Source organism: Argentina silus (assembly GCF_951799395.1).
Source record: "Argentina silus genome assembly, chromosome: 13".
Taxonomy (NCBI): Eukaryota; Metazoa; Chordata; class Actinopteri; order Argentiniformes; family Argentinidae; genus Argentina; species Argentina silus.
The window spans coordinates 1,089,235-1,100,233 of record NC_139667.1 but is presented as its reverse complement, the minus strand read 5'-3'; the positions used below and the strand labels follow the sequence as shown (position 1 = coordinate 1,100,233).

Sequence of the window (10,999 nt, the reverse complement as noted above, 5' to 3'; positions counted from 1 at the left end):
GCCAGTCAGGATAGTGTGCCTCAGCAAGTCAGGATAGTCAGGATAGTGTGCCTCAGCAAGTCAGGATAGTCAGGATAGTGTGCCTCAGCAAGTCAGGATAGTCAGGATAGTGTGCCTCAGCAAGCACAGTCCCTGAGGAAACACAAACGGGCTGGTTTTGGTGTATATACATTATAACTGCAGGCATATGTTTAGGAGTTTGGATGAATACAGTGGCAGACTAATATATGTTGTAACTGGAGGAGAAACTCAAAAGGATGAACCACCCGCCACTCTCACTACATGGATATGCTCAAAGGATAAACAATTATACTCCTTGTAATAGTTACTTACATGGTAACCAGGGGCCCTTGGTAGATAAAAGGGCGTTTCTCCTGGTATCTCTGATTTTGATTTGCACAGTGAGCAATGCAAATGCACTGCTTTGGCTCTGTGATCAGGCTCGGCAACGTTTAGCAACATTCAGTCAACGATGATTGACTGTGAATGCAGCCTGCCTCGCCTACGTCACCGCGGCGGGAAGTGGAGAAAAGCACGTCATCATCCGGCTGGAGGAAAGTTTCTGCAGCCGCTGATCGTAAAGAGTTTAGTTAGATAAATAGAAAACATTATATTATATTATTATATTACATTTCATCTGGAAATGACAACTTCATCCGTGTCAAAGGTAAGATACATTAGTGCATGTGGTAACCGTATTCCAGTGGTCCGGGTTGGGGGGGAGTTAGACTGCATGTAGCTGAAGCATCAGTTTAACTGCATGTTGCAGCAGCTTGGTGAGTTAAACTACATTCTAATCCTAGGAGTTGTTCCTGTAATTAACTATTTTTTGCCATGTAGCGGTGTCGTAAACTACTGTCACTACTCACTCCATTTGTCAAAAAAAAACACAACAGCAACTGGAATTGAAGTATTAACCCAGCCCTTGAACTTCAGTTCCCCTTCTATTGCTATCAGGCCAGCCAGATCACTGTGTTACTGTCTGTCTGGTTATCAGGCCAGCCAGACCACTGTGTTACTGTCTGTCTGGTTATCAAGCCAGCCAGATCACTGTGTTACTGTCTGTCTGGTTATCAGGCCAGCCAGATCACTGTGTTACTGTCTGTCTGGTTATCAAGCCAGCCAGATCACTGTGTTACTGTCTGTCTGGTTATCAGGCCAGCCAGATCACTGTGTTACTGTCTGTCTGGTTATCAAGCCAGCCAGATCACTGTGTTACTGTCTGTCTGGTTGTCTGTCTCTCTCAGGGTTGCTTCGTGTTCAAACCCAGTACAAAAAAGAGAAAGAAGGCAGTTAGTGTGGGTGAGTGATCTCTGTCTCTCTCTCTGTCTTTATCAACAAACTAGCTGGTATGTCTTTGACATTTAGACCCGTTAGGTTGTGTTGACGCGTGTCTACGTGGGTCCCTAGCCCCATCAGATTAATATTTACATTTGGATGTTGTGTGTGTGTATAATCTGTTAAAATATGAATATAATCCGAGCCACAGATGGGGCTACGTGGGTCCCCAGCGACTATGATTTATTCATCATGGTCTCTTTCCCCAGAGAGTTACTTCATTCATGGCAGTGAGAACAGTGACAACAGCAGAGTGCGTTTCAGACACTGTCAGACTCTGTGGGACAAGGTGAAGGCAGACACGGAGGTGAGGGAACACGTACAGTCTGCTTCTCTGCGTCCTCTCATCTTCGCTTGGACTTGACGCCATCACCACACCGTATGAGGGGAGGCTGGTGGAGGTAGACATCGGAGGACGGGCTCAGTGTAATGCATGGAACGGAATAAGGAATGGTGTCAAACACGTGCGCTTGATATCATTCCTTATTCCGTTCCATACATTACAATGAGCCCGTCCTCCGATGTCTACCTCCACCAGCCTCCCCTGAACAGTGCCATATAGTGCATAATCAGTATGATCTGTAGTAGTGGCACTTATGCTAGTCCTGGTCTTTTATAATTTAAGAACATTATTGAATAATCAATAATAATGTCTTTGATAACTCTGAAATGCTCTCAAGGCTTATTTAATTACTGGTGAAATGATGACACGGTGAAATGAGTCTCCTTGACCTCCATTAGGATCTGAATCCTGAGTCGTCTTTCAGGAGTGACCTATTTTCTATTTTTACACATTCGCGCCCGACAGGTTCTGCAGGATGAGTTGAACAGGAAGATCCTGGACAGCCTGCTGGAGTTCATCAGGAAGTGTTCCTCGTCGTTCCAGCGCAGCTCAGACAACTGGGCGTCACGGATGAGAGCCAGCGAGGTCCCAACGGCGGCCCTGGTGCTTGGTATGTCAGGAGAGGCAACAAACGGCCCTGGTGTTTGGTATGTCAGGAGAGGCAACCAACGGCCCTGGTGTTTGGTATGTCAGGAGAGGCAACCAACGGCCCAGTGTTTGGGTTGACTGTGGGGCTCGTCACTCCAACCGGAGTCCTATTCCTAGTTGTGGTATTCAGGCGACCGGGCCTGCTAGGCCGGCTTTGAACCACTCACATTTATTCAGAGTAAACAAGAGAAAGGAGACTCGAGCACAATGGTATTGTAAACTCCCATCATTTACTGGGTTAAAAAAAAAAAAAAACATTGTACTGACACTGTGCTGTAGTACGTTTGATCCCCCTGCACCTCAGCGGCCTAGTTGGGTATGCTGTTGATTCCAACGTATCTAAGCACTTGCAGTATAAAATGATTTTGCTTGTACAACCTAGTGGATTTAGATTCACTATATTTTATTTATTTAACCTTTATTTATACAGGGGAAAACAAACTGAGACCAGGGCCTCTTTTGCAGGTGCACCCTGTCCACAATATCAAATATAAAATACAATTAAAAAACACAGTAAAATACAGAAATCAATACATCATATAAAACCACAATATTATGTCATATCAAGAGAAACAATCACATCCTTCACCAAAGAGGACCTCAACTAACACCCTAAAGCAGCACCAGCAGCACCAGAACAACCAACTGTAATGTCTGTTGTCGATGGTTCCAGCAGTGATGTGTGTCTTGTTGTCTCTGCTCCTCCCTTCGTAGGGGTGAACGTCCCAGATCATGACATGACCTTCCAGAGCCTCTCCGACCTGCTCCAGCAGTCTGTGACTCCGTTTGTGGTCTCCGTTCAGGCCCAGGAATGTGCAGGTTAGCACAACAAAGCTATCCTTAGTTTATTTTGTACCGTGTAAATATGTTCATTTAAAAAATGAATCCCACCCCCTCACCTCCCATCCCCCCAGTGCTGAAACACCTGATGCAGAGGGTGCTGGAGAGGCTCATGGGAACCAGCGTGTCTGTGGATGAGGATGATGAGGAGGAAGTGCCTGAGCGACACAGTACTCAGCTCAACCAGAAGAGGGCGCACTGCTCCATTGGCACGCTCTGTGACTGGTACAAGACCAAGACAAAGGTAGGAGGCTGTTGGTGACAGTTGGGGCTTGTTTTGACAGTTCTAAAGCATAATTTAGTGACTTATGTGCCTCTTAAAGGTAGACTGTGGGATATGACATCACGCCCACAGCGACTTTCATCAAAGATATTCTAGTGAACAAGAGTGTCCACTCGTTTCACTGCCCTCCGACTCAACTCTACAGTGTAAATTCTCTAGTCTGTAGACTCTCTTAACACTTTTAAAAGTCTCCCGCAGCGTCGTCCGATGCTTCTGCTACTGTATGTCCGTCATGTCCCAGAGGCCACCTTTAAGACTCTAGATATTGATAGATATCTAGATATTGCGTCTGTAACTCCATATGACAACAACCTGTGTATGTAGTCTATTATTTGAGTCCTGTGTTTTATATTCTTCTCAGAAAGCCTCGACAGGCACTCCAGGGAGGAAGCGTAGCTCTGCAGGCCTGGACCTGCAGCAGTGTCCCCCTGTGGTGGTGATCTTCAAAGACCTGGAGGCCTTCAACCCCAGAGTGCTGCAGGACTTCATCCTCATCTGCAGGTACCAAGACCCAAGCCTCTCCCCTTCTGTGAGGGAGGGAGGGAGAGAGAGAGGGAGGGAGTGATTTGACTTGTAGGTAATTCAAAGATGCACATACACATACAACAACATCATCCATCTCTTCGGTATGAAAACATTCCATTGATTTCTCATCACTCTGGATAAGCCGACTCAACCTTCTTTACATGTTGAAGTGTGTCCCTAACACAGGGCTATATCCTCACTCCTATATAATATATGCCATTTAGCTGACGCTTTTATCCAAAGTGACTTACATTGCAGCGAGTACATACATTTCAGTATATATGGTCCCAGCGGTAATCAAACCCACGACCTAAGCGTTGTTAGCGCCATGCTCTACCAAATGAGCCACAGAGGACCACAGAGGACCACAGAGGACCTCAGAGGACCACATCACTATTACCATCACTATTATCCTCTCCTTCTTCCTTTATCCTCTCTCTCCAACAGCCGCTACATTGAGCAGCTCCCCCTGGTGTTCGTCTTCGGCATCGCCACATCTCCCAGCACCGTCCAGAACCTGCTGCCCCACTCCGTCACTTCCCTGCTGTGCATCGAGCTGTTCCAGTCCCTGTCCTGCACCCAGCACCTGGCCACCGTCATAGACAAGGTAGGCAGCAGACGCCGGCTGGGGACAGGAGGTGAACAGGGGCCGCGTCATGTCGTGTCTCCGGGAATTAGGGTTAGGGACTCCAAACATTCCATTCATTATAGTAGAAGAATCCCCGCACACCAGGGGAAGCTGGTGGAGGTAGAAATCTGAGAATCGGCTCATTGTAATGAGTAGAATGAGGAATGGTATCTGATACCGTTCCTCATTTCATTCCATGCATTACAATGAGCCTGTTCACCAGCCTCCCCTGCTAGTTACATGACAACAATGCACCTTTTACTTGAAAGCCTGAGTGTGTCACATCTGTTTGAAGTTAGGATCCAGACATCAGATACGTGAATCTCCTCTCTTCCCCTCTGTTTGTCTGTCTGTCAGCTGATCCAGACATCAGATATGTGAATATCTCTCCTCTCTCCCCCCCCTGTCTGTCTGTCTGTCAGTTGATCCTGACCTCAGATATGTGAATATCTCTCCTCTCTTCCCCTCTGCCTGCCTGTCTGTCTGTCTGTCTGTCAGCTGATACTGACGCCCCTCTGTCTGTCTGTCTGCCTGTCAGCTGATCCTGACGTCCCAGTTCCCCTTCAAGCCCAGTGGGAAGGTCCTGCAGGTTCTGGTTGGCATCTTCCTCTACCACGACTTCTCTGTCAGGAACTTCATCAAAGGCCTGCAGGTGAGCTGTGTGTGTCTGTGTGTGTGTCTGTCTGTGTGTGTGCCTGTGTGTGTGCCTGTGTGTGTGCCTGTGTGTGTGCCTGTGTGTGTGCCTGTGTGTGTGCCTGTGTGTGTGCCTGTGTGTGTGCCTGTGTGCCTGTGTGTGTGTGCGCCTGTCCTGTGATGACCGTGGGCTCCCTCCCTCCACAGCTGGCTCTCCTGGAGCACTTCCACTCCCAGCCTCTGAGTGTGCTGTGTTGTAGGAAGATGGAAGCCCTGGGCTACGCCACGGCCCTCAGCCACCAGGATGTGGAGAGGGTCCGCCAGCTCCCCTCCTTCATGAGGTAACGGTCACATACAACACAAGACCCTGGTCAATTTCTTTTCAAAGTTTCATTTTCCAGCTGTGACCTTTGAACTGACTTCTCAACCGGCAGTTGGTGGTAGAGCACGTTTGGAGTGCGGTTTTGAGTCGTTGCTGTTTAGCATTAGAAGAGTCTCATATAGGAACAAAAACTGAATCATGTTTTTTTGGTATAGTCCTTGAAATGTGACCCTCAGCGTCTGACTTATAATATGTGGCTTTTGTTCCAGATATGTGGAAAAGCAGGAGCCCCAGGAGCAGGTGGAGCTGTTGACCAGTGACGACCACGTGAAGGTGAATGTCTTACATGAATTTGTTACGTTTTTTTAATTTATGTTTTTGGGTTCATTCGGGAGTGTTATGTACAACAATTTAGTTTTTAATTCCAGCCTTCTGGTTGACAGGCTGACAGGCTGTCTTGTATGGACTAGTGTGTGACCTCACCATAGTTTACTGACAGTAGTCATGGGTGTCTGTGTCTGCTCTTGATTGATTTCTTTTAGCAAGTTTGTCAGAAATTACTGAAAGACCTTCGCAAATACCACAAGAACTACTACCCCGTTCTGAGGTGTCTCCACGTCCTGACGTCTGCTCTCCCCAAATACCCCCTGGGGAAACAGGTAACAACTGTGTTGTTTGAATAGCGTGTCAAATGTTTGGTGTGAATTGTAGAGCATGTGTCCATGTCTTTGTGGTTGTTGGTGGAGGTAGAAATCGGAGGCCGGCCTCATTGTTTCCACCAACCTCTCAAACGTGTTTACTACCTCATTCCGTTCCATGCATTACAATGAGCCAGTCCTCCGATTTCTACCTCCACCAGCCTCCACTGATTTATGCATATCCCTGTGTTCAGATAAGAGAGCTGCACATATCGTGTCTGGAGAAGAACGTCTGGGAGAACGAGGAGTACGTGTCTGCGATGCAGCTTCTGAGGTAACGGAGAACCATCCACACGCGTCTGTCTGAACTGTGTCAACAGATGACTCACTCCGACGTCTACCTCGCTCTTTTCAAATACATTAGATAAACACAGGTCGAGACGACTTGGAGACACAGAACCCGTTTCAAAGTCCATGTCAAGCTGTTTTGTGGAAGTTTGCCTTCCTCTCTTCTGTTCCCCTCCCAGGATGATGGCTAAAGATGAGCTCATCTCCGAGCTGAGAAAGTGCTCAGAGATCCTGAAACCTGGTAAGACGGGGAAGCTGAGGGCCGCACTGAGCCATCTGGGGGACTTCCTCACCAGATTTGACCAGCTGGACAGTAAGTAGTGGTGATGATGGTGGTCGTTTTCCAATTCACTGGCCTGGTCATACCTCGTCTGTCTTTGCCGTTTGCCGACTCCAATAACTGTTGTTGTCATGCCAACGAGAGCATAGCAGTTGGCTAACAGCACATACAGATCGGGTGCAACCAGGCTTCCAATTCACTGAACGCTTCCCTCTTTTTTTCCTTCAAAGTTCTGACCCGGTGAAATAAACAGGACATGTATCATCTCTCTGTGCTAGTGCTTAACCCATTCAGCGCCGAGGGTGAATAAAGTCGCCCAAACAGTCAACATACTAGAGTTCCAAGGGATTTTATTCACCAAAAACGCATCAGTTACGATGCTTCATTTTGTAGCCAAGAGTGTTGTTGCTAGGTAAACACCACATAGAACACTTGGCACTAAAGGTGGTGAGTGTTCCGGAACTCTTTGGCAGTTGGTGGGTTAAGGGGTGAATGTGAACCGTGCTGTTGTCTGTCCTGTTCCCCTGACAGATGCCACTGCTGAGGCTGCTGCCCCTGCAGGCGGGGAGGACCTCACGTCTCCAGGGAAAGGCCTCCAGAAGAAAACAGACCTGTTCCACCTGCAGAAGGTGAATTACTCACTTCCTGCACCTGTAGAGACTAAGGCTGTGTTCTAGATGGAGCGCAAGAACACATTTTGGAACGCAGCCTGAGTGATTTCACTCCTCAAATGTGTGTTTCATGTCCTCCCCGTGTGTTTGAACTGATTGAGCTGTCTCTAAAAATCCTTCTCTCTTCAGTCGTTGTTGGAGATGAAGGACTCTCGAAGATCCAAGAAGATGAGTCACTTTGAGATACTAAGAAACGAAGCCCTGGAGTTTATTGACAGCCTTGTGAGGTAAAGGCCTGGTACACACATGTTTAATAAAACAACACAATCTCATCTCAACTGTAAACAAATAGCTTAAAATGTGCTTACAGTATTCTGATGTCATCTTATCCCTGTCTGTCCTCCTGATTTATTTTACTCCTCCTCTTGGAAAATGGTTGATGCCGTGTTTGAGGGGAGGGATTGTGTTGACGGCCTTGGACTGCCAAAACGTCATGCGTTGTAGTCTAGAGTAATACAGCCTCTTTCTGTCCGTGACCCGGTATTTGACGGTGCTTGTGCGTCTGTGTCTCCCCAGGTTACACCTGTCCCCGCCAGAGTCCCAGCCGCTGTACGAGGTCTGTTACTACTCCTCCTCCGCTGTCCTGAGACGCCACCTCAACGCCACGCCGCGCACCTCCATCCAGACCGCCCTCAGCAACCCGTACCACTACCTACAGGTAGCTAACTAACCTACCTACAGGTAGCTAACCTACCTACCTACAGGTAACTAACCTACCTACCTACAGGTAGCTAACCTACCTAGCTACAGGTAGCTAACTAACCTACCTACCTACAGGTAACTAACTAACCTACCTACCTACAGGTAGCTAACTAACCTACCTACCTACAGGTAGCTAACTAACCTACCTACCTACAGGTAGCTAACTAACCTACCTACCTACAGGTAACTAACTAACCTACCTACCTACAGGTAGCTAACTAACCTACCTACAGGTAACTAACCTACCTACCTACAGGTAACTAACTAACCTACCTACCTACAGGTAGCTAACTAACCTACCTACAGGTAACTAACCTACCTACCTACAGGTAACTAACTAACCTACCTACCTACAGGTAACTAACCTACCTACCTACAGGTAACTAACTAACCTACCTACCTACAGGTAACTAACCTACCTACCTACAGGTAACTAACTAACCTACCTACCTACAGGTAGCTAACCTACCTACCTACAGGTAACTAACCTACCTACCTACAGGTAACTAACCTACCTACCTACAGGTAACTAACCTACCTACATACAGGTAACTAACTAACCTACCTACAGGTAACTAACCTACCTACCTACAGGTAACTAACCTACCTACAGGTAACTAACCTACCTACCTACAGGTAACTAACCTACCTACCTACAGGTAACTAACTAACCTACCTACAGGTAACTAACCTACCTACCTACAGGTAACTAACTAACCTACCTACAGGTAACTAACTAACCTACCTACAGGTAACTAACTAACCTACCTACAGGTAGCTAACCTACCTACCTACAGGTAACTAACCTACCTACAGGTAACTAACCTACCTACAGGTAACTAACCTACCTACAGGTAGCTAACTAACCTACCTACAGGTAGCTAACCTACCTACCTACAGGTAACTAACCTACCTACCTACCTACAGGTAACTAACCTACCTACCTACAGGTAACTAACCTACCTACAGGTAACTAACCTACCTACAGGTAACTAACTAACCTACCTACATACAGGTAGCTAACTAACCTACCTACAGGTAGCTAACCTACCTACCTACAGGTAACTAACCTACCTACCTACAGGTAACTAACTAACCTACCTACCTACAGGTAGCTAACTAACCTACCTACAGGTAACTAACCTACCTACAGGTAACTAATTACGTGGACATTTCTGGCGGACCGTCTGTAGATACCAATGCAGATGGTGATGATGATGATGATGGTGGTTGTGTTCTCAGAATGACAACCTGCAGACGGAGGACGGGACCATGTCCAGCGCTGCTCCCGACATCTGCATCGTCTACAAGCTGCATCTGGAGTGTGGCAGGCTCATCAACCTGTATGATTGGCTGGAGGTAGGCTCATCAACCTGTATGATTGGCTGGAGGTAGGCTCATCAACCTGTATGATTGGCTGGAGGTAGGCTGATCCTCTACCAGCCCTATGGGAGTGTACTGGAGGCTGGCCTCTACCAGCCCTATGGGAGTGTACTGGAGGCTGGCCTCCAAGCTCCAGACTCCAGCATGAAGAGGCTGTACTGTACACATCAGATGAGTTGTATGAAGACTCAGGGACACCATGTGACCATGTTAACCCATGCTCTGTTACACAGCCTACAGCCTCACAAGTGCATGCATGCGTACACACACACACACACACACACAGACACGCACGCACGCGCACACACACACAGACACAGACACACACACACACACACACAAATACATGCATACATACACTCATGCATACACACACACACGTACACGTGTGCACACACACACACACACACACCACCAGGAGCAGCTTAGATGTATACATACATACGCTGTATTTGCCTATCATTACATACCATGCGATGTGTTGAATGAGATGAAATCCTATGTGTGTTTATTTGCAGGCTTATGCTACAGTGGTCTCAGCTGCAGAGGGCAAGGACCCAGAATCAGCAGACTACGGCAAAGTGGATGAACTCAAACAGTATCCTTTCACAGTTGGATCTCGAGAGGACTCATGTAGAGTCTATGGAACTGATGTATTTCCTAAATGTGCCCGAGGTTTCATAACAGGTGAAGCATACGGCTTTCATACCTGTATAACATCCTTCAAACTCACAGCTCATACAAAACTGTCTGTATATCTTTTCCATCCATGAAAATGTATGTAATGTGTACATCATGCACATGTTTATTTTACTGGTTCAATCAAATCCATGCACTCAGACCTGCATGTGGACCACTGGAGGCTGGTGGAGGGAGGAATCGGAAGACGAGCTCATTGTAATGCATGCTCCGATAATCCTCCAATTTCTGCCTTCATTGCTCTAGACATTTCGCCAGCTGTTCCTTGACTCTCTTCAAGTGCTCGTTTCATCCAGGCGGTGTCAGAGCTGGAGTTCCTGGGCTTCATCAAGTCCACCAAGCAGAAGACTGACCACGTGTCTCGGCTGACGTGGGGAGGCTGCTGATCCCAACAAACGAGTTTGTTTTATATGTGGTGTTAATTGTTTTTGAATAAAATAGTGATTTTCAACGGAGTGTTTCTTTGATTTGCTTGTCGATATGCTTATAATGGTGTGGAGTCACATATTCCACTGTTCCTTCGATATGCTTATTATAAAGGGCATGGCAACCATATATACAACAAGACTACATTTGGTCAGATAGCAGATCCGTAGAGATGTTGAGTCAGTGCAGTTATGAGGATGAAGGACATCAGTAGGGGTAGCAATATCACAGGCAAACAACTTGAAACATAAGGATACCAGGGGAGGCTGGTGGAAGTAGAAATCGGAGGACG

At 47.0% G+C, this 10,999-nt stretch overlaps 2 protein-coding genes across 2 annotated transcripts in view; one reads left to right on the top strand and one right to left on the bottom strand.

Annotated features, from left to right (window-relative positions):
* The first annotated feature begins 529 nt into the window (after positions 1–529).
* On the top strand, positions 530–10,732 carry orc3 (origin recognition complex, subunit 3). Its single transcript, XM_083683300.1, has 20 exons — positions 530–667; positions 1,248–1,302; positions 1,548–1,645; positions 2,147–2,291; positions 3,044–3,148; positions 3,244–3,413; positions 3,814–3,953; positions 4,425–4,584; positions 5,144–5,257; positions 5,446–5,579; positions 5,830–5,893; positions 6,103–6,219; positions 6,453–6,532; positions 6,726–6,859; positions 7,358–7,455; positions 7,627–7,724; positions 8,014–8,155; positions 9,442–9,558; positions 10,101–10,180; positions 10,562–10,732. The coding sequence occupies exons 1-20, from the start codon at positions 644–646 to the stop codon at positions 10,665–10,667; spliced, it is 2,181 nt and encodes a 726-aa protein (XP_083539426.1). The 5' UTR covers positions 530–643; the 3' UTR covers positions 10,668–10,732.
* Positions 6,376–10,999, bottom strand: part of gnly (granulysin) — a 91,111-nt gene continuing 86,487 nt past the window's right edge. The window contains exon 5 of the transcript XR_014554566.1: positions 6,376–6,420. The gene's annotated coding sequence lies outside the window, so the exon portion shown is untranslated. The remainder of the gene's footprint in view (positions 6,421–10,999) is intronic.

Coding starts and splice junctions, on each gene's coding strand:
- orc3 (XM_083683300.1), top strand. CDS start 644: ATGACAACTTCATCCGTGTCAAAG. Junction 3,414..3,813: donor GGTACAAGACCAAGACAAAG/GTAGGAGGCTGT, acceptor TATTCTTCTCAG/AAAGCCTCGACAGGCACTCC. Junction 7,456..7,626: donor ACCTGTTCCACCTGCAGAAG/GTGAATTACTCA, acceptor TTCTCTCTTCAG/TCGTTGTTGGAGATGAAGGA.